The sequence below is a fragment of the Fringilla coelebs genome, assembly GCF_963513975.1.
Source record: "Fringilla coelebs genome assembly, chromosome: 5".
Taxonomy (NCBI): domain Eukaryota; kingdom Metazoa; phylum Chordata; class Aves; order Passeriformes; family Fringillidae; genus Fringilla; species Fringilla coelebs.
The window spans coordinates 2,181,993-2,207,207 of NC_140033.1; the positions used below are offsets into that span (position 1 = coordinate 2,181,993).

Genomic DNA, 25,215 nt, shown 5'->3' on the forward strand with positions numbered 1-25,215 from the left:
GCACCTGATTGACAGCCCAGGCTGGAGTGTTGGATTTAATGCTCTTCCTTCATATCTTACCCAGCCACAATCATTATTCTGAACAATTGGGTCTCAGCCTTGATTTCATTTTTTTCCTCCTCATAATCTTCTATTTACCCTCTCTGACTAAATAGCTAAGATGTTTATTATCAAACACACACCTCAGCCATGCATTTTTCCCCCAAGTGCACCGAAAATGCAGAGTTTCATGTTTGCCATGAAAAATACCTGCTTCAGTCTCATCTTTCACTATCACATATCCAATCAATAGCAAGGCTGAAATGCTGCTTAATAACAAAATGAGGAGTTGTTCCACGCTGAATAGCAGCTATTGATGTTTCCCTAAATGTTTGTATATGGATTATTTTGCATTATCTGTGTGTGTCTTTATAGAGAACAAAAAAACCCTGGGATAACCAATATTCCAGGATTTTTCCTGCTGTTCACTAAGACACCTGATCATTTTAATGTGGAACCACAGTTTCATACAGGTTGTTGCAGTTTTTTTATTTCTCCAGCATGTGCAAAAAAAAAAAAAAAAAAAAAAAAAAAAGGTTTTTCTGATTATTTTGTAGTTTCAGTTCAGAGAAAAAGATGACATAATTCCATGTTTTTATTTTGGAAGAATCAGCACAAGGGGTGATGGTATCTGGATGGAAAGTGATAACTCAGAGCCTGTGTGATTATAGAATCATAGATTAATTTGGATTGGAAGGCACCTAAAAGCTCATCCAGCTCCACCCCCTGCCATGTGCAGGGACACCTTCCACTGTCCCAGGGTGCTCCAAACAATCTGGGAATGCTCAGCCCTGAGAGGAGAAGGATCCAGAACATTCCAGGGCGTGCAGGGGTTCCAGGAGAGCTGCAGAGGGACTGGGGACAAGGCCTGCAGGGACAGCACCCAGGGAATGGCTCCCACTGCCAGAGGGCAGCCATGGATGGGATCTTGGCAATGAGGAATTCCTGCCTGGGCTGGGATTGCCAGAGCAGCTGGGGCTGCCCCTGCATCCCTGCAGTGTCCAAGGAAGGATTGGAGCACCCTGGGATAGGGGAGGTGTCCCTGGAATGAGCTTTGAGCTCCCTTCCCACCCAAACTGCTCTGGGACTCTGGGATTTGGGACACTCAGAATCCATCCCCAGGGATTTTGATGGAAAATGGGGAGAGAAAAGAGAGGAGAAGGGAAGGGAGACCCTTCATGGTTTCCTGAGATTCCAAGTGAAGCCCCTGGGGCCAGGAATGTCTTGGAGAGGAGATGGATCCAATGCCAGGCTGGGAGAGCTGGGAATGGAGGGAATTCCCTGGGAGAGGGAGACTGGGGTGGGATTTTGGGAAGGGATTGCCAGAGCAGCTGGGGCTGCCCCTACAGCCTGGGATGGTGAAATCCCAGTGAAGCCAAGTTTATCCATCACCTGTCACTTTTTGAGTCAAAATTCCAGCATTTCCTCTGCCCCCCTGGTGATTGTGGGGGTTTTTTTTGAGTGTAGTTTCATCTGAGCTTTTCCCCTTCTCCTCCTTACAGAGCAGCAGAAAGCTGTCACGCGAGGGAAGCGTTTTAAACAGGCAAAAAGGACCAAACTGAAGGAATTTTTTGAATGTTAAAAGCTGTGTTTATCACTTTACATAGGATATGGCAAAATGTTTTAACATATGGGGAGTTAATGAATAAGCAGCTTTTGCTTCACCCAGGTCTGTTCTCTCCTCCCACCATCTTCCCATCACAGGCTGAAGTTTGGGAACAAATACTGTGCTAAGTTAATGTTGGATTAAAGCAACCCTTAGGGAGGATTTCTTAATTGAGCTAACATAATTAGAAATGATTACAACTCTGAATTGAAGTGACCATTTCCCTGTGCTGGCCCTGCTGAGGGAGCTCAGATCAGAGGGGCTGGAGCAGGTCCAGGGAAGGGAACAGAGCTGGGGAAGGGTTTGGAGAAGCAGGAGGGGTCAGGGAGCTGGGAAGGGGCTGAGCCTGGAGAAATGTCCCTGGGGGTGCTGGTGCCAGCTGCTGGGCATCCCCAGGTGTGCCCAGGGGGGCAGGAGGCTGCTGGTACCTGGATTTGAGCAGGGATGGAGTGGCCAGCAGGGTCAGGGAAGGGACTGTGCCCTGAGCTGGCACTGCTGAGGGACCCCCTGGAACCTTGGGGTCAGTGCTGAGCTCCTCAGGGCAGGAAGGACCTGGAGGGGCTGGAGAGGGTCCAGGAATGGAGCTGGGAAGGGTCTGGGGAACCAGGAGGGGCTGGGGGAGCTGGGAAGGGTCTGGGGAACCAGGAGGGGCTGAGGGAGCTGGGCAGGGGCTGAGCCTGGAGCAGAGGAGGCTCAGGGGGCCCTTGTGGCTCTGCACAAGTCCCTGCCAGGAGGGGACAGCCGGGGGGGTCGGGCTGTGCTCCAGGGAACAGGGACAGGAGCAGAGGGAACGGCCTCAGGCTGGGCCAGGGCAGCCTCAGGGGGGATTTTGGGACAATTCCTTCCTGGAAGGGGCTGCCCACCCTGGCAGGGCTGGAGTCTCCATCCCTGGAGGGATTTCAGAGCCCTGTGGATGTGGCACTTGGGGACATGAGCACTGATGGCCTTGGCAGGGCTGGGAATGGTTGGACTGGATGACCTCAGAGGGGTTTTCCAACCTGAATGATTTTATGATTAGAGGAAAGCAGTCCCTTTTTGCTTAAGCATTAGTTAGTAATTATTCTCATTGGAAAACAATAATGTTTCTGAGAAATTATGACTTTTTTTAAAATTGTAAATAATCCTGCAAACCCAATGGCTGAAATCATGGAATCATAGGAGCACTCTTCCTTTATTACAGGAAGACTCACTGCCTTCATTTTCACTGCTGTCACTCTGAGTGATATTTTAATTTTTCCTGCCCCTAAAAATAGTCCAGTCCCATAACTGATAGATAAATTAGAGAATCCCCAGGAAATGCTGCTCAGAGTTTCTGTTTGCCAGCACAATAAATGCAGAAGGCAATAAATGTCCTCTTACATCAAGAGGAGGCGGGTAATGAGTAAATGATGGGAAAAGGGATTTTGAAAATAAATGATCAATCCAATCTAAGTTGAAAAACAATTTATTAATAGCTTAGCCTTCAGTGGGAGAGAGGGATCTGTGCAGCCAGAGGAGCTGGAGATGGACCACTGACATCTGGTAGCAATGGATTTTTGGGAAGCCCATTTAGGTTTATGAACAATAAGCTGTGACTTAACCCCAGCTTTTTCCAGATGAATTTTGCTGGTTCACTGTTGTGTTACAGGAAAAAAAAAAGAGATTTAATTTTTGTTTCTGTAATGTAAGCACAGAGGATGCTGGGTTTGGGGAAAGCTTTGTGGAAAGGATGCAGCTTTTACAATGCCTGAGGAGATCTGGGCTCTGCACCACGTCCTGCTCTGGGTTTATCATTTTTTCACCTCATTTTGTTGTGCTTTTCATGTGCAGGAGGTCAAGCCCTGCCCAGGAGTGGCTGTGTCCATTGGCAACATCCTCAAAATCAGGGAGAGTCTGGCCACAGTGAGAGCTTAACCAGAATCCTGGGCTTTTGGTGCACAGAGAAGAGAGCTGCACCAGCTCTCTCTGACATTATTTGTGACACAGATCCCACCTTTGGCCAGGCTTGGCCACAGGAATGAAAGTTTAAATAAAGGTTTTTCTTCTGCCCTGAGAATTCACTACAAAAAGCAAAATTCTGCATTTTTCTGTGAAACTCCCTTGAAACTAAAACAAGGAATTTAAAACTGGGAGAAGGAACTCTGTCATGAAAGATGATTAGAGGGAGTTTTAGGAAGAAAATGGCAGAAAATAGGAGAGAAGAGAGAAAATCAGAGTAATGGACTTGGTGACAAGCCTAGTGACAACTTCTTTGCAGCCAAATTTTTGCTTTAAAGAGCAAAACCAATTGGTCTTGGGCACTGCAAATTTCCTTTAAAATCTCTGACCCCCCATTCCTTGAGACGTGATCAAGTTTCTGTATTTGTGAGATCCTCCTGGAAAAATAATGTGCCATTTTTACACTCATCCTTGCAAGGTGGAAGTTTCTTCTCTTTTTTTTTTTTTTGTTCTGGTTGAACTTTTTTCCACCCTCTTTGTGGGTTCTGTGTCTGGATGTGAAATAGGCCCAGCTCTGCTCAGCTGGGCTCATTGTTGGTCTTGGTTTTAATTGGGAATTTGCCATGGCAGAAGTGGCTGACCCCTCAGAGCTGGGGTTTGGGACAGAAATGACCCTTTTAAATTCAGAAATGCTGATGGCATGTTCAGCCCCTTGAGTGTGTCAGGGAGGAATGAAAGTGCCCAGATCTCTCTGCTTTGGAAGCAAAGAGCATTTCCATACCTGAGAGCTGGCCTGTTCAGTGCAGATCTATTCACATGCACATTGCTGGGCCTCCAGAGGCATTGCCTTTGGAAACAGAGGAGGATAATCAGTGTTTGAAAGCAGGAGATGCTCTCCTGCCACTTTAGAAATCTTGATTTTTCTCCCCATGTCAGGGAGTTTAACCCTTTGCAGGCCAGAATCCCTCAGGGAATTTGTGCACAGGGAAACAGCAAAGCAGAGCTGTGGTAATTAGGAAGCAAATCCTAATGAACCCTGGCAGAGGAGTTCAAACATTTGTCTGATTCTCAGAAGAGAGTTATCATTGTTTTCAGTGTCTTACCTTTTCCACATCTGGTACACTTTAATCTGGTTCAGAGATTTTTTTTCTGCAACAAAAACTGTCTATTAATTTATCAACTTTAATCCCAGAGAAGATATTCTCTGTTTCCCACAGACTGAGACAATAATGCAGAATATTTTCTGTTGTTTGCTACCATATGTGTTTTTAAAAGCACTGCAGATCATTTTTGTTCCATGCCAGCTCTGATATCTGTTCATGCCAAGCTTCTTGTGGATTTCAGGAGTTCAGAGAATCGTGGAATCAGAATGGTTTGGGTTGGAAAAGACCTTAAAGCTCATCCAGTTCCCACCCAGGGACCCTTCCACCATCCCAGGGTGCTCCAAGCCCTGTCCAGCCTGGCCTTGGACACTTCCAGAATCCAGGGGCAGCCACAGCTTCTCTGGGAATTCCATCCCAGGGCTTCATGGAACTGCTGCTGTTTCATCCCTTGGGAAATTCCCCATTTTTTCACTGCCTCACTTTCAGCAGGCAAGAGAAGAGCAGTGGAACCATCCAGATATTGAGTGAATTCTCTGATAAATCCTGTCCAAGGAGGCAGCACACAATTCATTATCCAGAGACATGAGTTCAAATGTGCAATCTTTCCCTGTTCCTTTTATTCAGCAACTTGTGAGGGCGTGATTTTGAATGGTTATTTACTCATTTCTGGCACTCCTTGTCTGCCATGTGTGCATCCTACTTCCCTTTTTGGATCAGATTCCAACTTTTAAGATGAGGAATTGTTGTTTTTCAGATCGGGCAGCTCCTGTTTCACGTGGATTTGCTGTGCAGTGCAGTGAAACTGCAAAATGCAGCTTAAAACTGAATATTGGGGACTGTTCTGGGTTAGACTGAAATAACTCATGCATCAGTTTTCAGCAAACCCTCTCTGTGGTATTTGGAGCAGTGTTTAGGGCTGGATGTGTGTGTGGCTTTTTGGGATTACAGCAATAATGGGAAAATTTTCCCTCTTTTTCTCATTCCCATCTCCTGCTGGTTTTTGGTTTCTAGAGCTTTGCATTCAGCAGGTAAAGCTGGAAGAGGATACAATGAACAAAAAAAAAAAAACTTTTTGGAAACTCTGGATTGCTTTGGAAGAGGAAGAGGGGAGGGAATTCTGTCTCTGCCTCTCCCAGGTGAGAGCCCACCTGCAAAACTGCCCCAGCCCTGGGGATGCAGCAGCACCTGGAGCTGCTGGAGAGAGCCCAGAGGAATCCATGGAGCTGCTCCAGGGCTGGAGCCAGCCTGGGAGAGGAGAAGGCTCCAGGGAGAGCTTCCAGCACATTCCAGGGCCTGCAGGGGCTCCAGGAGAGCTGCAGAGGGACTGGGGACAAGGCCTGCAGGGACAGCACCCAGGGAATGGCTCCCACTGCCAGAGGGCAGGCATGGATGGGATCTTGGCAATGAGGAATTCCTGCCTGGGCTGGGATTGCCAGAGCAGCTGGGGCTGCCCCTGCATCCCTGCAGTGTCCCAGGCCAGGCTGGGATGGTGGGATTGGAACGGGATGGGATTGAAGGTCCCTTCCCACCCAAACCATCCTGGGATCAAGGAGGCTCAGAATCCATCCCCAGGGATTTTTATGGAAGTTGGGGATGGAAAAGGGAAGGGAGACCCTTCCTGGAGTGCTGAGATTGCCAGTGAAGCCCCAGATCCCAAAATTCCTTCCTAGAGCAGAGTCAGGGTGGGGATGGATCCAATCCCAGGCTGGGAGTGCTGGGAATGGAGGGAATTCCATGGAAAGGGAGACTGGGGTGGGATTTTGGGAATGAGGAATTCCTGCCTGGGCTGGGATTGCCAGAGCAGCTGGGGCTGCCCCTGCATCCCTGCAGTGTCCCAGGCCAGGCTGGACACTGGGGCTGGACACTGGGACAGTGGGAGGTGGCCCTGCCATGGCAGGGGTGGGATGGGATGATCACTCAGGTCCCTCCCAGCCCAACCCATCCCATGATTCTTTAAGAAAACCAGAATTGTTTTGGAATAAAAGAAGAGCCCCAGTGTGAAATCAGAGCCTTTTTCAGGGAATGCCATTCCCTGTGTGCCAGAGCTCAGGAGCTCAGTCTGTCCTTACTCTGTGCAGTTCCCTGTAGCTGAAACTGTTCCATTTGCTGTCTTAAATGATAATTTTGATATCTTTTCTCCCATGTCCCTCTAATTCCACTGAACTGGTGCAGTATTTTTGACTTTACACTTCCAAATAATTCCTTGGCAGCCAAACACCCTCTGTGAAACAATCCCAGCCCAGCCTGTGTTCATTGCACCTCTCAAGCAGCTTCCATGAGCCTTCCTCCTTAGAAACTGAAGAGTTTCTGCTGCTCCTGTCACTGCATTTTTTAGAAACTTTCTTTAATTATATGTTTAAAATAATGTGCAGAACGCTGATGGTTTGAGAATCTCTTGTGGCTGAACAGGCAGGAGTTTTTTCAGTGGGATCTCAACTGAGCAAAACAAAATAATTCTGTGTATAGGTGAGATGACTTATTGGATAATAGTAGAGGTTGGGCTTCCTTTTGTTAGAAAATGTGCAGAAATTGGGGTTTTTTAAAGGCCTTTTAAAAAGCAGTAAATGACCCTTTTAAATTCAGAAAACATCAGTGAATTTTTTTTTCTTTGAATTGTTGCCATGAACTGACAAGAGATTATTTCAGGTACTTGTAAAATTGAAAAGAACTTCATGAAAAACTGAAAAATCCTTACAAGACCTGTGCTTTTATATTGGAAAATCAAGTGTAAAGTGCTGTGTGTGTTTGTACCATGCAGCATGTGGGATGTTTTTGAAGTGGGAGTTTTACCAGTGGTTGACAGGGAACAAGGATTTAGTGCCAGTGTTTGAGGGGACATTTGATGTCTTTTTACTGCAGTAGTTGATGCAATTAAAAGTTTGCAGACATGTGAACCTCTTTTTAAGTGACTGAGTTTATTGGCAATGTTTTACTCCTCTTCTTGCCCAAGCTTAAAGAATTTGAAGACAAAATTAATGGGAAATTTCAGGGTGCAGGTGCCATAAATACAATTCCTGCTGGCAGGAATTTCTGGCTCTGCTCAGGACAGCCCCAAAAATTCCACTCTGTGCCTGAGAGAGTTGTCCCTATGAGGTAATTCCAGATTTTATAGTAGCAAAAGGGATGTTTCTCCTGTAGCTGCCCAGATTAAAGATGTGGGAGCTTTTGAGACTCACTTTTGTACTTGGAGGGAGAAAAAGGAGAAAAAAAATATTGATTATATCAAGTTCATCCTCAATGCTCTCATGCTTTATAAAGTAAAATAGGAAAAAAAATCCAAATTTACAAGTATTTCCATATGTTATCAGACAGCTGGGGAATCAATACAGAGATGGAATTTATCCAGCTGGACCTGTTGCTGTGAGGAGTGAAGGAGAATTGCAAATGAAATCGTTCTGTTTGTGGCTTTTTGAAAGAGCTACAGTGTGGAATCCTCCTCTCAGCTGTGAGGTGTTATTTGGGCATGGCACGAGTCTGTAACACAGCATTTGTGGGTCTGAATTGTGGTGTCTGTAAATCTCTGAGTGGTTTGGCTTGGGAGGGACCTTAAAGCTCATTTCCATGGCAGGGACACCTTCCACCATCCCAGGGTGCTCCAAGCCCCATCCAGCCTGGCCTGGGACACTTCCAGGGGTGAATCCCATCCTAAAAACAAATTCCAGGATGGCTGCAGGGGTTGGCAGACCTTTTATAACCCTACATAGGGAAATGTTGAATTCACAGATTTTACTGCAAGAAATGGCCATGGAGGGGGACAGTGTGTGTGACACAAAGTGAATTCACAAAAGCAGCTAAAATTCTGGGAAAAGGGAAAAGGGGGAATGTGTGGAGAAATGCAGGAGTGCAGCACTGTGGAACACTTGGAATGGGAAGGAAAAATAAAAGTTACAGTGGAAAAAAAAATCCACCTGTAGGACAGAACATCCCCCAAACACCAGGGTGCTCCAAGCCCCATCCAGCCCAGCCTGGGACACTCCCAGGGGTGAACCCCATCCTAAAAACAAATTCCAGGATGGGTGCAGGGGTTGGCAGACCTTTTATAACCCTACACAGGGAAATGTTGAATTTACAGATTTTGCTTCAAGAAATGGCCGTGGGAGGGGGATGGTGTGTGTGACACAAAGTGAATTCACAAAAGAAGCTAAAAGTCTGGGAAAAGGGAAAAAGGGGAATGTGTGAAGAAATGCAGGAGTGCAGCACAATGGAACACTTGGAATGGGAAGGAAAAATAGAAGTTACAGTGGAAAAAAAAATCCATCTGTAGGACAGAACATCCCCCAAATATCAGGGTACTCCAAGCCCCATCCAGCCCGGCCTTGGACACTTCCAGGGGTGAATCCCATCCTAAAAAGAAATTCCAGGATGGGTGCAGGTGTTGGCAGACCTTTTATAACCCTACTGCAAGAAATGGCCATGATAGAGGGCCATGTATGTGACACAAAGTGAATTTACAAAAATACCTGAAAAGTCTGTTCAGGCCAAGCAGGGAAAAAAAAGGGGAATGTCTGGAGAAATGCAGGAGTGCAGCACAATGGAACACTTGGAATGGGAAGGAAAAATAAAAGTTACAGTGGAAAAAAAAAATCCATTTATAGGACAGAACATCCCTCAGTTATCAGGGTGCTCCAAGCCCCATCCAGCCTGGCCTGGGACACTTCCAGGGGTGAATCCCATCCTAAAAACAAATTCCAGGATGGGTGCAGGTGTTGGCAGACCTTTTATAACCCTACTGCAAGAAATGGCCATGGGAGGGGGACAGTGTGTGTGACACAAAGTGAATTCACAAAAATACCTGAAAAGTCTGTTCAGGCCAAGCAGGGAAAAAAAAGGGAAATGTCTGGAGAAATGCAGGAGTGCAGCACAATGGAACACTTGGAAGGGGAAGGAAAAATAAAAGTTTCAGTGGGGAAAAAAGTCTGTTTGTAGGACAGAACATCCCCCAGATAGCTGTGGGGTGGCTGAAATGCAGAATAAGAGCTCTGGCTTCAATGATGCCCTGTGGGAGGGAGATGGAAATGGCCAGGGGGAATAAACAGAACCCAGGAAGAATGCAGGAAAAAGGAGCCCAGGAAATGGTGAGAATCATCTTCAGAGATCACAAAACCCAGTTACAAACTAGGAAGGTTTGTAGGAGTCTGTGTTTGAATTATTTGGCCTTGTGTGTCAGCCAGCTGCAGGAATTTGGTGGATTTTGCCTTATTGAGAGCAATGCTGTGACTTTTTAAACTTCCAGATCAATGTGTTTGGTGCTGATAATTCCACTGTGCCTTGCTTTCATTTTCCTAGGTCCTGAGTTGATTCTGAGCAGGTTTTTAGGGAGAGCCCAGCTGCCTTAGTTGTGGCTGCTGTTCCTTCAGGAGGCAGTTCCTGAGCTCAGTGGGTCTGCTGGGATCCTCTCTTGGAAAAGCACTGCAAAATTCTCCCTTTCCTTTGATTTAAACATGCTCAGAACTCGTTTCCTTTCTTGCTTCACTAAATGAAATTTGAGCAGAGTTCTCCACCTAATCTGAGAGTAAAATGCAGTTTGCTTGGATTCAGGTGCTTATCACTCATCCAAACAAATACCTACATTGTTTTTCATCAGGGATTTTTTATCTCCTCAGCATTTTTGTTGTCCCAGTGCTGATTCCTCCTCACTTCTCTCACCTGGTGTTCAAAGCAGCTGCCAGAGACCATCCTTGAAGTTCTTTAGTTGCTTCAGCATCACCAAAACCTGTTATTGATCCGTGGATTTTTACAGTTTGGCTTTTGTTGTAGCAGCATCAGCTGCCAGTCAGTTGGTATCAGATTTTCTGCCTTTTCTTGTGACTGTTTTCACTTGGATCTTGAACTTTGCACAGTGAAAAACCTGCTCTCCATATTCACCCCCTCTTTGCTTTCCTGCTGATCCCAACCATCAAAATATCTCCTGACAGTGAGACCAAAATTCAGATTATTTGTGGCAGCAACATTCAAAGAAGTTCATTGCTCTGACCAAATTAAAGTGGTTTTGAATATCAAACTCATCCTATTTGGAAACTGCAGTTCATAATTCCACAAAATGAGAATTTGATAGGATTGACCAAGCTCAGGAAAATTCCCACAAACACCAGCTCAAAAAAACACAGCCAAAACTTTTTGAAGCAGTGAGAGAAACAGCAACAAGCCTGTGCCATGACATTGTTTCCAGGATTGTTGGATTGAGAGAGACAGAATATTTTAGAATTTTTTTTCAGGAACTTTATTCGTGGTCTGTCTCAGGCTGGCGTGTGAGTGTTATTTGTGCTTTTCAAAAAATGGTAATCTCACACTCATTATGGCCTGAGGCAGCCAATCTCAGGCAGCACTGATGGGGGAGATCTAATAAACACAGCTAAACCCAGCTATTTTCCATTGATTTGAAAGAAGACAGAGCTAATCTGTGATTCTTTCTGTTGGGCTTCTGCCACAAGATGAATTTCACCTCCAGCTGCAGAGCAGATTGCACATCTACAAGCCAACAGAGATTTTCACTCTGATAGCAGATCTGGATTTCCATATTTATGGAACTGTTCTGACTGTAAGGGGCCTTGGGAGGTCCAAGCACCTGCTCAGAGCAGGTTGGGGAGGGCTTTGACAGGGGGATTTTTGGGGACTTCCAGGGCTGGACATACCACAGCCTCTTATGGTCCCTGTCCCTCAACTGCCCTTGGAGGAAAGGACTTTTTTGGCCACTTTCATGGGATCTCTGCCTCCAAAAACTGGCCAAAATGAGTTGGAAACAAGTGGTGGTTAAAGGGATTTCCCCAGATTTTCTCTGACTTTGAGACTTCCCCTTAAAATCGTGGCTGCTGTAGAGCGTGGAAAGGCTGCCCCGGACTCAGCGCTGTCTCTGCTGAAGTTTTCCCAAAAGAGTTTCATGGATGACCTCAAATTGTCTTCCTTGGAGTCTCCAACACCTCAGGACTTTGTGGGAGTGATCCATGCAGGCTGAGCTGAGCTGAGCTGGAATGGAATGGAAGATTTCATCTGAGCTGACCTCGTGCTGCTGTGGCACAGCCGTGTTTGGGGATGATCCCTGCAGAATAGACAGCTCTGTCCATGCAGGAAAACACTGGGATTTCCCTGGAAGTCACAGCCACACTCTGGGCTAGCTGAGATCTCCCTGCCCATGGCAAGGGGTTGGAACTGGATCATCTTGAAGGGTCCTTTGCATCCCAAACCATTCCAGGATTTTAGGATCCGTGCTGATCCTGCCTTGCTCTGAGCTGCTGTGATTCCCTGTGGTGTGGTTTTTGCTTTGCACAAGTGGCTCACTGGACCAGTATTTAAGAATTAATTCCATCAAAGCAACCAGCACCAGGAATTTGAACTCCTCATTCCTGTGCTGCTGTCTGCACCTGATGCCACCAACAGAAGGGAATTCCCAGCTTCCATTTCTTGAGCATCACCCCTGGCAGAAACAATTCCCATTCTCAAAGATGTACCCCACTAATTCTGGGGGGCAAAACCTGCTTTAGATCATGGAGAAATAACCCCATTAAACCATGGAACAGTGACAGGGCTGAGCTGAAAAGAGAAATTGGAAATGGGAATGATCTAAATGAGGCTTCTCATCATCAGGAGGGGCCATAAATACAGTTGTGCATTTTCAGGTGCATCTCTAAGCCTGAGCACATTTGTATTAACACCACTACTACAATTACATGCAGATTAGCTGCTTGGCTGAATAGCTGTAAGAACTTGGAATAGATTTGTCCTTTTCACCAAGGTTTTCATTTTCTTTGGCAGCTCTGAGTGTTAACAAATTAGAGATCGATGTTGTAGCAGGGCAGAAAAGTGAAGTGAGCCATGGCTGGGGAGAAACTTCAGAGCCATTAATAGTTGCAGTTAAAGGCATTAGTTAGTGGTGCCTAAAAAACAGAGTTGGAAATTCAAAAGAAAAGGTCAAAAATTGTTCTCTTTTCCCCCATTTTCTGCTGATAACTGAGTTAAGTATTTTACCCTGCTTGCTGCACTCTGAATATCTTTGACATCTTTGAATATCACTGAAATCTTTGACAAACACCCATCATGGAATGCAGCAAACACTGATGGGAAGTGAATTTTTACTGATGGGAATTTCCATTCTGCAGGTTGCTCCTTTATTTTGTGGAATCACAGATTAGTTTGGGACCTTAAACTTCATCTCATTCCAACCTGCCATGGGCAGGGATTTTTGTTTGGGTGGGGGTGTGGCATTTTCAACACCTTTGGATACTTTTTGGGTTTATCTCTCTGTAGGAACAGGTCCTTGAGTGGCTCTGGTGTCCCAAATCCTCCCTTGAGTCTCAGTTCAGGATCTCTTCTGTCACAGGCACAGCCTGGTCCTGACCCAGCTTCTTCCAGGACACTGCAGACAACTTCAAAACACAGAAGTTTTGAAGTTCCAAAACTTCACTTGGAAGTTTTCTGAAGGCAGAAGAGAGGGAATTGCACTTGAATTTGAAATAGGGAGCTCTAGGCAAGCACCACCAAAATCCTGATAATTGTCTTAATCTCAATTTATCTGGGTGTCCTCTGTAGGCTCAGTCCCAGGTTCCTCCCTTTACTTCTGTATTTTTTTTTTCTGGGGGGCTTCTCTTTCAGTTTGAATTCCCTCTCCCTGCCTTGCAGCCACTTCTCCCACTTGTTGCACATAAAAAAATTCTCTGCTGTAGAAGCTCATCCCCTGCTCTGTCCATTCATCTGCAGTCCCTGATTTGTCCTGGATTGTGGTGGGAGGGATTTGTTGGGTCCTTCTCCAAAGGCACCTTTGATGCTGTAGTTCAGGATTGGAAACTGGTTTGCTTTGGGCAGTGACCATTTTTCTGTGGAAAGATGCTCCATTTGGAGAGGTTTCATAAAAACCTGATTTTCAACCCTGTGGCAGATCCAGAGAACTCTCCCCAGTGAGGGCAGTCAGTCCCCTCATTAGCAAGGAGCTCCTAATAGGGTTTAAAAACAAGAATAAAAATCTTCAGTGTTATGTAGGATCTCTGGATGTGGATTTGGACATTCTTAGTTTCATCTCTGGCATAAAACCTGCACCAATTGACTGACTAGAGCAGCTGGATCAAATGAGAGCAGTCAGAACTTGTATAAAGAATAACTTATCTAAAAATTCAAGCACAGGCCTGATGTGCTGACATTTCAGAAGAAATTCCCTCATCCATAGATCATTTGGAGGCAGAATGAAGATGCAGTGTTACTTGGGAAGCTGTCTGATGTTAAATGCTTGGTTTTCCATGGCTTATTAAAATCAATTCAGGCACAAATAGAGGCTTTAAACTCCAATGAAAATGCCATTGGAATGGTCATATTTATAAAGCTGTAATTTGATGTAATTTGGAACTGGGGTGGAGGCACAAAGCAGCTGATGGTTTTATTCTTTTTTTGGTCTTTTTTCTTCCCTAATTCCTTCTCTCCTCGCTCACTTGGTGGCAGTTCCAAAGATGAAACATGACTGGAGGTTTTCAAGTTTATTTCTTCTAATCTTGCCTTTTTCTCTGGAGTCCAGAGGAATCCATGGAACTGCTCCAGGGCTGGAACCCAGCTGGGAGAGCTGGGGGTGCTCACCTGAGGAAGGGAAGGCTCCAGGGAGAGCTTCCAGCACATTCCAGGGGCTCCAGGAGAGCTGCAGAGGGACTGGGGACAAGGCCTGCAGGGACAGCACCCAGGGAATGGCTCCCACTGCCAGAGGGCAGCCATGGATGGGATCTTGGCAATGAGGAATTCCTGCCTGGGCTGGGATTGCCAGAGCAGCTGGGGCTGCCCCTGCATCCCTGCAGTGTCCAAGTCCAAGGATGGGGCTTGGAGCAGCCTGGGTCAGTCCTGAGTTTGGACTAAAAATAAGTGAAACAATTTCCTCGTGGCTTTGGAAATCTCTTTTAAGGCTGTTCAGATCTCAGGCTCTGTGTCAACAGGATGATTAAAACAAAATGCTCCCTATTATCCACAAATGGCTTTGTTAAAGATCCTGAGATGAAATGGCCACAAGTACAATTAAGGGAGAAAAGGAGCTTAACTGCAGCAGAAATGGATTTAAAAGAGGCACAGAAAACTTCCCAATTTGCCATTCAGGGACCAGGATAATCTTTGCCTGCCGATGCTTTGAGTCTTTTCGTGGGGGAGGATGAGAAGGAGAGAGAAGTCTTTAAATTAAAAATTCTCCCCTGATTCTCAAAGGTGCCAAACAGCCCAAGCCCTTGGTTCCTTTGGTGGGTGGAGCAGGTGCTGAGCTGAGCTGGAGTCAAGCTGGGCTCATTTTTGTCTTTCCCAGCTCTGACTTGAAGCAAAGGGCAGATTTGTCTCTTTTGTATGCGAGTCAAAAGTCTTTTTTTCTTTGTCCAATCAACTGTTAACTACGTAACTATTAAATTGAATTTAAAAAAATATTAAACAGATTGCATGAATGTTACTCTCCTAATGAATTTCTTTAGGGCTTTAAGGGCTTAAAAGCAAGAATTCAATGCTAAAATCAGTCGTGGTCTGTCTGCAGCAAAAACAGTTTCTCCACATTTTTAATAAAATAGTGCATATAGGTGAAGCATCTCTGGTGAAATTAAATGAGGGATCTCAAGTTATCCTGGTTCTTTTGATAATCTTTTATCAGCTTGGATGACACAGGATCTCTCAGAACTTTCCCTGCTTGCAAATCTGAAGGTTTTCAGCCCAGAGTGAAACGTGTGCTTGTGCTTTGAGTTCCTCCATGCAGACAAAACAGTGACCTTCTGAGGGGCTCCAGGGATTTATTTTCTGACACAGACCTTTGAAATCAGAGCTCTCGAGAGAAATAATTCTCCTCTTATTCCTCCAGCTTTAAGAAGCTTCTGCTTCCACTTTTGCTCAGGGAAAATTATTTCAGTGGCAAATGTGGTGAAAACACTTCCAGTCATGGCCACATCTCATTTTTCTCTTCCTGACTTTTGGCATTATTTATATTTTCTGTGGTTCTGTGTATGTATCAGGGCAAATTGGATGGATTTAGAAGTAGAATTGAAGTTCTCTTTAACTTCTCATTCAGCCTCTGTTTCTTTCAGTTCACTTTGAGGGTGGCTCTGGAGAAAGCATCACTTGTGACTCAATTTTACTGCAATATCTTCATTATCTTTGGGCCAAAACTGCTGGGTTTGGGGTTGAAGGGGACTTTAAACTCATCCAGTGCCACCCCTGCCGTGGCAGGAACACCTCCCACTGTCCCAGGCTGCTCCAGCCCTGTCCAGGCTGGCCTTGGACACTCCAGGGATGAGGATAATAAATGTCTGCCTTCATCTGGGGATGAGGAAATGGTGCTACAGCACCATTTTTAATCTGTATTTAGGGAAATGACCACTGCATTTTTATCTGGAGGATTAGGGAGGACTTGGAAAACGAAACTTCATCTCTGGGTTACGGAGAGTTTATCTCTAAAACAGAATCTGAGTGAGTTTCAATAGCAGACCTGAGCCAACAAACAGCACACTTCAGCTAAGATAACAAATGATTTCTTGATAGCTTGTAGGATTAAAACTTCTGGGCATAGAGAGCAGCTCAGTTGATCACTTGAACTGCAATTAAAAAGCAGAACAAGTACACCCCGAATATTGTTTTTATGTCAGAAATGCTCCTTCATGCTTGAAAATGAGAAAAAATTGCAATCGATCCTTACAACTGTTGTGTTCATCTTTATTGACTGGCCCAAAGAAAGATAAATGGCAGCTTAAATAAGATTCCAGTCTGTGCTGGCCTGGGAGGGGACAGGGGGTGATGGAGAACCATTCATCATCTCAGCCCTGCCCCGGCCACGCTCGCTCCGCTGCCGGCTCGTGCTGATGCCTTGGGAATCTGAGCTAGGACAGAGACTAGATGGAGTTAAAGAATAAAACAGGGATTTATTCAAAGGATCTCCTCAATTGTGGTGTTTGTCAGGGTCCCCAGGATGAGGTGAGAGATGAGGATTTGACTCCAAGTTCTCAGAAGGCTGATTTATTATTTTATGATATATATGATATTAAAGAATGCTATACTAAACTACTAAAGAAAGAGAAAGGATACATCATAAAGTTTAACAAGAATGAATAATAAAAACCTGTGACTGACTCAGAGAGTCTGACACAGCTGGCTGTGATTGGCCATAAATTAAAAGCAACTCACATGTTTGGATAAACAATCTCCAGACCACATTCCAGAGCAGCAAACACAGGAGAAGCTGAGGCTCCTCATCTTCCCAGGAGAGGAAATCCTGGTGAAGAGATTTTTCAGAAAATATGACAGTGACACTCAATGGATGCACCTGGGGCAGCACCAGAGCCCAGCCAGGGCTGCACCCAAGATGAACCAAAATGGCCCCAAAATCCCCGAGCGCTGCCGGGGTCTCTCCCTGGGATCAGCTCTGCTCCATTTGCACCTTGCAGTTCATTGTCCCATCCCAGCTTCAGCCCCTGCAGTCCCACCCTGCTTGTTTTTCTCTCTGCAGCCCACGGGGTTTGTGCTCCTGGCTGAGATTTGGCTCATTTGTCCTTGGTGCCCAGCTGGAGCAGGAATTGTTTTGTCTCCCTGCTCTGTGCACAGAGCTCACCATCCCATAACATGAAGCTCAGACCCCCACACCAAAGCAGCACAGAACTGAAAAATAGAAAAGCCAGACCCTGAGGCATCACTGTGAACCTGCTAAAGCCAAATGTTGGTGCCCAGTGGTGTCCCCAGGGGCTGCCAAGGTGAGGATGAGTCAGGTGGGCGCTTCCTGCCCTCCACTTTGTTTTAACTCTGACTCTTTTGTCTGTGAGTTCAGGGAATTGAGCAGGGGGAAGATTTGGGATGCTGAACCTTGTTGAATTATCCTGGATTTCATCAGAGAGTATTTGTTGGCTTTTTTAGCACCCTTCCATTCCTTTCCCCTCACCTTGGCCTTTGTTTCACCCTCTCTGGAAGATCTGAGTTATGTGTCAAGCCCTTGTGGTTGGTCCTGTGCTGAGGAGCTGGGGCTGATTTTAATCAAGCCTGAGCTGTCATTCCAGTCCCATGCCATGCCATGCCATCCCACAGATCCCATCCATCCCATCCCACAGATCCCATCCCATCCCACAAATCCCATCCCACAGATCCCATCCCACAGATCCCATCCCATCCCACAGATCCCATCCCATCCCACAGATCCCATCCCACAGATCCCATCCCATCCCATCCCACAGATCCCATCCCATCCCACAGATCCCATCCCATCCCACAGATCCCATCCCACAGATCCCATCCCATCCCACAGATCCCATCCCATCCCACAATTCCCATCCCATCCCACAGATCCCATCCCATCCCATCCCACAGATCCCATCCCATCCCACAGATCCCATCCCACAGATCCCATCCCATTCCACAAATCCCATCCCATCCCACAGATCCCATTCCATCCCACAGATCCCATCCCATCCCATACCATCCCACAGATCCCATCCCACAGATCCCATCCCATCCCATCCCATCCCATCCCATCCTATCCCACAGTTCCCATCCCCCTGATCCCATCCCATCCCCCTGATCCCATCCCATCCCATCCTATCCCACATTTCCCATCCCACAGATCCCATCCCATCCTCCTGATCCCATCCCACAAATCCCATCCCATCCCACGGATCCCCTCCCATCCCCCTGAGCCTTCCTGGGGTTGCTGAGTGCCAGGGGGTCACTGGTGTGAGGAGAATTTCACCTTCATTTTCTCTCTGGCCAAGGATGATTTATGAAAAAATAAATGAGGGTGCGTGGAGAGCTGGGTTTGAGTGCAAATGAGTGATGAGGAGTGGGGCTGGCAGTGGGGAGTGCAGCACAGCTCCCTGCTCCTGCTGATCCTGGCCTGACCTTTGCCTGCAGTGCCTCTTACCCAATTTGTTATCATTTGTGAGAAGATATTAGCCCTGCAGTACAATTTTACCCCTGTCTGGAGCTGGCATTTTATTCACTGATTTTGGTGCATTTCAAGATTATCGTTCGCAGGGAAGAGGCTTGGAAGATGAAATCTTATAGTGGAAGGAAAAATGTTTTTCTTTGCAATATTTTTTGGTCTGTGTTGCCACTTTTGGAATTTCAGGAAGCGTTTTTGCAGGAGTGAGACCTGCCCTGCTCATAAAATGATAAATATTCCTCAGGACATGTTTACTCACCCAGTGACCACAGACCTGTGTCACCTGTGACTTTTATGGAAGAGTGATCTCTCCACTTAAGGCCTTTTCCATTCTTTTCCCCCCTAAAAATGGTTTCATCATATTGCTTTTCCATACATCAATGTCTGAAGCTAAACTGCTTTATTTTACCCAAAATTAACATTGGAATGATGCTTCCCATGGCCGGGATTGTGGCATCCATGTGTGTTATGGAGTCATGGAGTGGTTTGGGTTGGGAGGGACCTTAAAGGGCCCTGACAGGGACAGCTCACAGCATCCCAGGGGTCCCCAAACCCTGGCCTGGGACACTGCAGGGATGCAGGGGCAGCCCCAGCTGCTCTGGCAATCCCAGCCCAGGCAGGAATTCCTCATTGCCAAGATCCCATCCATGGCTGCCCTCTGGCAGTGGGAGCCATTCCCTGGGTGCTGTCCCTGCAGGCCTTGTCCCCAGTCCCTCTGCAGCTCTCCTGGAGCCCCTGCAGGCCCTGGAATGTGCTGGAAGCTCTCCCTGGAGCCTTCCCTTCTCCAGGGGAGTATTCCCAGCTCTCCCAGCCTGGCATTGGATCCATCTCCTCTCCAAGACATTCCTGGCCCCAGGGGCTTCACTTGGAATCTCAGGAAACCATGAAGGGTCTCCCTTCCCTTCTCCTCTCTTTTCTCTCCCCATTTTCCATCAAAATCCCTGGGGATGGATTCTGAGTGTCCCAAATCCCAGAGTCCCAGAGCAGTTTGGGTGGGAAGGGAGCTCAAAGCTCATTCCAGGGACACCTCCCCTATCCCAGGGTGCTCCAATCCTTCCTGGGACACTGCAGGGATGCAGGGGCAGCCCCAGCTGCTCTGGCAATCCCAGCCCAGGCAGGAATTCCTCATTGCCCAGATCCCATCCATGCCTGCCCTCTGGCAGTGGGAGCCATTCCCTGGCTGCTGTCCCTGCAGGGGCTCTGAGCTCTCCCAGAACATTTTCCTTTCCAGAGTGAGCAATCCCAGCTCCCTCAGCCTGACACAAGTTAAATATTTGGAAGATGCCAAATCAATATTGAGGCATCAATAACTCCAAAGCACAGGATAAAGTCCAGGTTGTTAAAAGAAGGATTCAGCTGGTTTTGATGTAATCACAGAGTGTGGGATTGTCAGGGTTTTGTTGCCATGTTAACATCACTCCCTGGGATGCCCATGACTCAAAGCTACACCAGAGTTCTTGCAAGTGCCAGCACAACCTTTTTGCTCTCCACACCCTGTTACCAGCAGCAGCACTCCCAGGAAAATGATTTCAGAGAAGTTTTGGGCTGCTCAAACTTTGCTTTCTCCCTCCAGCTGGGCAGCCAGGTGCCTTGGTTATTACAGCTGAGGTCCAGCTGTGCCCAGGCTATAAAAACCTCCTGAAAAATGCCACTTCTGTGTTATTGAGACATGGAGCAAAACAACATTCCAGTGATTTATCTCAGCCTGCAGCACCACAGAATTCTTCAGGCTGGAAAAGACCTTTAAGGTCATCAAATCCAACTGTTCCCAGCACTGCCAAGGCCACCACTGAGCTGTGTCCCCAAGTGCCACCTCCACAGGGCTTTAAATCCCTCCAGGGATGGGGACTCCACCCCTGCAGCTGTTCCAAAGCCTGGCCAGCCTTTTCAGGAAGGAATTTCCCCAATATCAAAGCTGAGGTTCCCCTGGCACAGCATTTTCACACCTAGAAAATTTCTGTGGCTTGGTGAGCATCTCTCAGCTGTACTTTGGAAATGAATGATTTTGTAGAACTGAGTCAAAGCCATCCCTGGGTTTAGGGGAGATGAAAATTTCTTCTGAAGCTGCCTGGCTTTAAAAATTGAAATTAGCAACTGATGGAAGCAATCTGGGAGTTTGGAATATTCCAGGAAATCCTCGGAGAGGTGTTTTCAAGGCAAAGAGCAAAAGGGGAATTCCAGCCATTGTTAATTTATTGTGGGATTTTGAAGCTTGGCTCGAGTGCCACCTGTGAGGCAGGGGGCAGATGTGTGTGAGGAACACACACAGGGCACTGCAGACAAGTCTGGAATCTCTAGTTGGAGTTTAATTTCTAATGAAGAAGTTGCAAAGACTCCAGGAGCTAAATATGGCATTCTTGCCTCATGTCCCTTTAGAGTTTCTTCCCCTAGAGCCATTCCTTTTGCATAATCAAGACACACTTATTTTAAAAAAAGCACCCCAAAAAAAAAAGTGATTTCTGAAACTCTGTCATTTTATGGTTGGGTTTTGACAGTTTTTTGAAACAGCTTAAATCCAAAATCAGCTTTATTGACTAGATCTTAGCATGCCTATAAATGACACTAACTGAAATTATTCTGTTTTTTTTCCTCCAGAGTGCCCAGTTCTACAAAGTCACCACTGAGCAATACCAAAAAGCTGCTGATGAAGTCTCAGCTCGCTTCAAGTGAGTCCCTCCTCCTGTTTTTTCCTGGCAGCTGGATGATCCTTACCACATTAAAATGCACAATCATTCCCCTTTGCTCCCTCACAGATCCTATCAGTCCCCCTGGCTGTTAAAAGGAGGGAATTTGGGAGAATTTGGAGGCCAATGTATAGGAACCATAAGCTGCAGAGAAATGGGATGCACACTTTGTATACATTTATTAATGTATAGTTGATAAGAAGCGTGAAATAGTCTAAAAATAGATTTGATGGAGCACCAAAAATGAGATTCCAACTTTGCATCACAATGGCACCATGGGAGAGATTTAAATGAGGAATTTCACTCTGCCCTCAACAGTGAAGGTCAGATTAAATAATTTTTATTAGTGCTGAAGAAAGTGAAGTGAAGATCTGGTAATTGATGGATCAAAGTGACAGTGACCCTTAGCCTTGGACCTTCCCTTTGGGCTGCAGCATCCCTCAGGCTCCAGGGCCCATTTATCATTTTAGTGAGGACACAGAACTTTTTACAACCTCAATTCTCTCCTCTAACCAAGAAAAGCTGCAGAAAAATGAATTATTCTGCCACGATTTTTGTAGATTTGTGGAGGGATTTTCTTCTGGTTTGTGTTTTGTTTTGGTTTTTGATGAGCAGGAAGAGAAAAATCCTTTCTGAGCTGCTGATAATGGTACAAATAAAATTTTAAAGTATAAGAAAACCTCATTTTATCTCTTAGCAGCAGGAATTGTTGAATATTCTGGGGTGTATATATAAAAATTTTTAGTGTTTAATGGTCAGAGGACATTGAGCCCTAAATTCATCTGTCCCTTAAACAAGAGGGACAAGGATGACCATTGATCAAGGTCTGACTTAAACATCATTTGGAGGGTTTTCCATCATGTCTGGAAATCCAGGAAGGTTGGGATGAAATTCCCACCTGGGTGTCTCCTTCCTCTGTTACAGGGGGATATTTTCAGCTCTGTAAATCAAATGTTTGCCTCATTTCACATGCATTATTCCAAAAGGAGCTTTTGGTGGGATTTGAAGTTGTGCTGAAGAGCTCTGGGTGGGTTTGAGGTGGGATTGGGGTTGGGTTTTTCCTCCTGATACATAAAGGATTTCCTAAGTAAATGAAATTCTTTGGGTTCCTTTTTGGAGCTGATTGATGGAGCAGAGGCCAGTTCTGAGCATCAAAGAAATTGAAGAAAACCATTTTAGAGGGTGCAGAAATCAAGGAATATTTACTGAGGAGGATTTGGGCAGGGACTCACATTCCTAACACTTGTTGGGATTGGACTTGTCCTAATTTTCTAGAAACTAAAGGTTTAAATTGAAATCATCCATTTGACTGCTCTGTAATAGCAGCACTGCAATCACTCTGCTGCTTTTGCACTCAAAACCAAATTTCCTAAAAATTATTGGGAATTTTTACATCAGTGGATTCACTATTGGTCCATTGCCTTCCAAGAAAACAAAAGGAAAGAAAAAGGTGCCTGAAATATGCACATAAATTGTGGCAGATTTGATGAAGTGCCTGAAATACCAATATTACTTTACAATTTCAAGGTTTTTCCCTTACATAAAATCCTTTTAAACACCCTGTCTTTTTATTGAAGGTTTCAATGCAGGAGATGTTATTTTATCACTGCCTCTTTTATGGAACTTGATGGATAAATGAGGAATGATTTAGTGAGACCTGAAGATGCTCTTTTGGCACTTCTCATGTGCAGTTTAATTGCACGTGAGGATTGAGAGGACAGAGGCTCCAGTGGTGTTTAAAGAGTTGTTTAATTGGCTGTAAAAGAAGAATTAAATAAGGTTGAGCTGCTAAATTTTGTTAATGCATAAAGCCATGTGCTGCCTGTGATTGCAGGTTCCAAGTGCAAGATTAATGGATCTAATTGTGGTGTTACTAGCAAATAGTCTGACTTTATTTTAGGCATGTCTAGAATTAGGTACCCAGTTTTAGTGCTATAACTTGAATTTCTTCCACTTCTTAAGCTGCATCGCTTCCCAGAGCAAGAAGTGGATGGTGTTTTTATATATTTCATATTTCCTGGATTTTCTTTCCTCCATTTAATCCCTGAAATTACATCAACTGTAGCTTCATCAGTCTTTAGGGATAATTAAACCCTGTTAAAAGGGGAAAAATACAAATATCCCACATGGTTTTGGATCAGAGACCTGGCAAATCTTGTGTCTGCAGTTCTTATTGCTGCCTGCATTAAACTGATATTCCAAATATCCATGAGGAATGTTTTATCTCCACCAAAGCCCCGATTCACATTGATCAAATTGGGAATTATCAAATGCTTCATCTCTTTACCAGCCTAATTCCCATTGATCAAATCCTAAATGAGCAGGTTCAGGCAGTTCCTGCAGTCCCCAAATCACATTAAAACAACATTACAGGGCCAGGCTGCCCCTCCTGAAGCTGGAATTATCTTCCCACAGTTACATTATAACCCCAATTATTCCATTATGAGCATGGCTCTGTTCTAATGAGGAGTTTACACAAGAAGAGAAGAATGCAACCTTACAGGAAGAGCTGGGCTTTGGGCAAAGATTTGAACTTTTCTTAATCAAATTCTCCCTTTGTTTTGTGGGTTTTTTCCTTAATTTGGAGGGCTGGGAGTGGGAAATTCGGCAGCTGCAGCGGTGACATTTTATTCCCCCGTGGTGTCTGGAGCCAAGTGACATCTTCATTATTCATTTAAGAAGCAGAGAGGGCAAAGGCAGCCTAAAATAAATGTTTTTATCTTTGGTGGGTTTTGATTTCTGGTGGTGTATTTAGAGTTCATAGCTGTGCAGCCGTGCTTTTTCCTAAATATTCTGCCTGGATATTCCTCTCCTGCTCTGCCACTCTTGTGGACAGCATGGAATTGCTTCTTGCTGCTGGGGTTTTTTTTGGGAAAAACTTCATTCCCAGCAATCCAGATTGATGGAAACACCAAGTCCTCCTGTGGGATTGAGTGATCAGTTTGGGGTGAGGTTTCCCCCAATAATGGAATGAATTCCCTAAAGTTTGCTTGGACAGTGACAGCTGTGATCCAAAGGATGCAGCTGGAAGTGTTGGGTGTTCAATCTGAATCCCAGAATAATGCAGAAAAAGTACAGTTTTGTAGTTAGCTCCCAAGTCTGAGCTCCCCCACCTTTACTGTGTGTGTGTGGTGTAAATTTGTGTCAAACTACTTGAGACTGTTCCTTCAAAAACTCTGCAAATAGCTCCTCCACAATTAATCTCTGAATCTCTGAGCCCCTCTAAAGGGGCTTTGTTCCTTTATTATGAATCTTTTGGACATGACTGTCTCCATCAATTCCCATAGAATAAATGGGAATAAATGACAAATCATCAATATCATATCACCCTTTAATTAGGATTTCTCTATCACAAAGCTGGGGTCCTTATTGTTTTCTGAAAATAAAATTTAAGGCATTGTTATGATCAGAAAATCACTGAGTGGTTTGAGCTGGGAAGGAACTTAAAGATCATCCAGTTCCACCCCTGCCATGGACAGCTCCCCCATGAAGTTCTGTTTGATGCTCAGCTGTGAATATTTGAAATATTCCCAGTATTTCCTGGGTGTTCTGACTGATGCTGTTGTGAGCTGTGAAGCTGAGAAGGAGCATGATGAAACCACAGTCAATTAATAACAGCAACACTTGGATATTCAGATATAATTGTCTCACAAAGCAGTGGTGCCAATTCTCTGGACACTGAGAGGAAAAAAAGCAGGGTAGAGAGAAAATCAGCTTTTTATTGATGACTTTGGATTGAGTCCAGGGGAGTGTGGCTTTATTTTCTGTCCTCGTTACCCTTCTGATGTTGGGGCACATATGGTGACTTTTGAAGGGCTCTTGCACTGCCTGTAAATTAAAAATATTGATAGATTCTTAATGCAAATATCTTCAGTCACCATCATGCTGCACTCACATACCTCTGTAACATTGAAATCTGTGGTGCAGAGAGCCAGGCAAAGAATTTGTGCTTTATTTCTCCTTGTGCAGAACCAGACTTGCAGTTTGCACCTTAAATAAAATCATTGATTCCCA

The 25,215-nt window shown here is 45.3% G+C and overlaps 1 protein-coding gene across 1 annotated transcript in view; it reads left to right on the forward strand.

Moving 5' to 3' along the window:
- CHCHD3 (coiled-coil-helix-coiled-coil-helix domain containing 3) overlaps positions 1–25,215 on the forward strand; it is a 140,930-nt gene that overhangs the window by 92,697 nt on the left and 23,018 nt on the right. Inside the window, exon 6 of the mRNA XM_084205887.1 lies at positions 21,113–21,183. Within this exon, the coding sequence (XP_084062013.1) occupies positions 21,113–21,183 (71 nt within the window). The remainder of the gene's footprint in view (positions 1–21,112; positions 21,184–25,215) is intronic.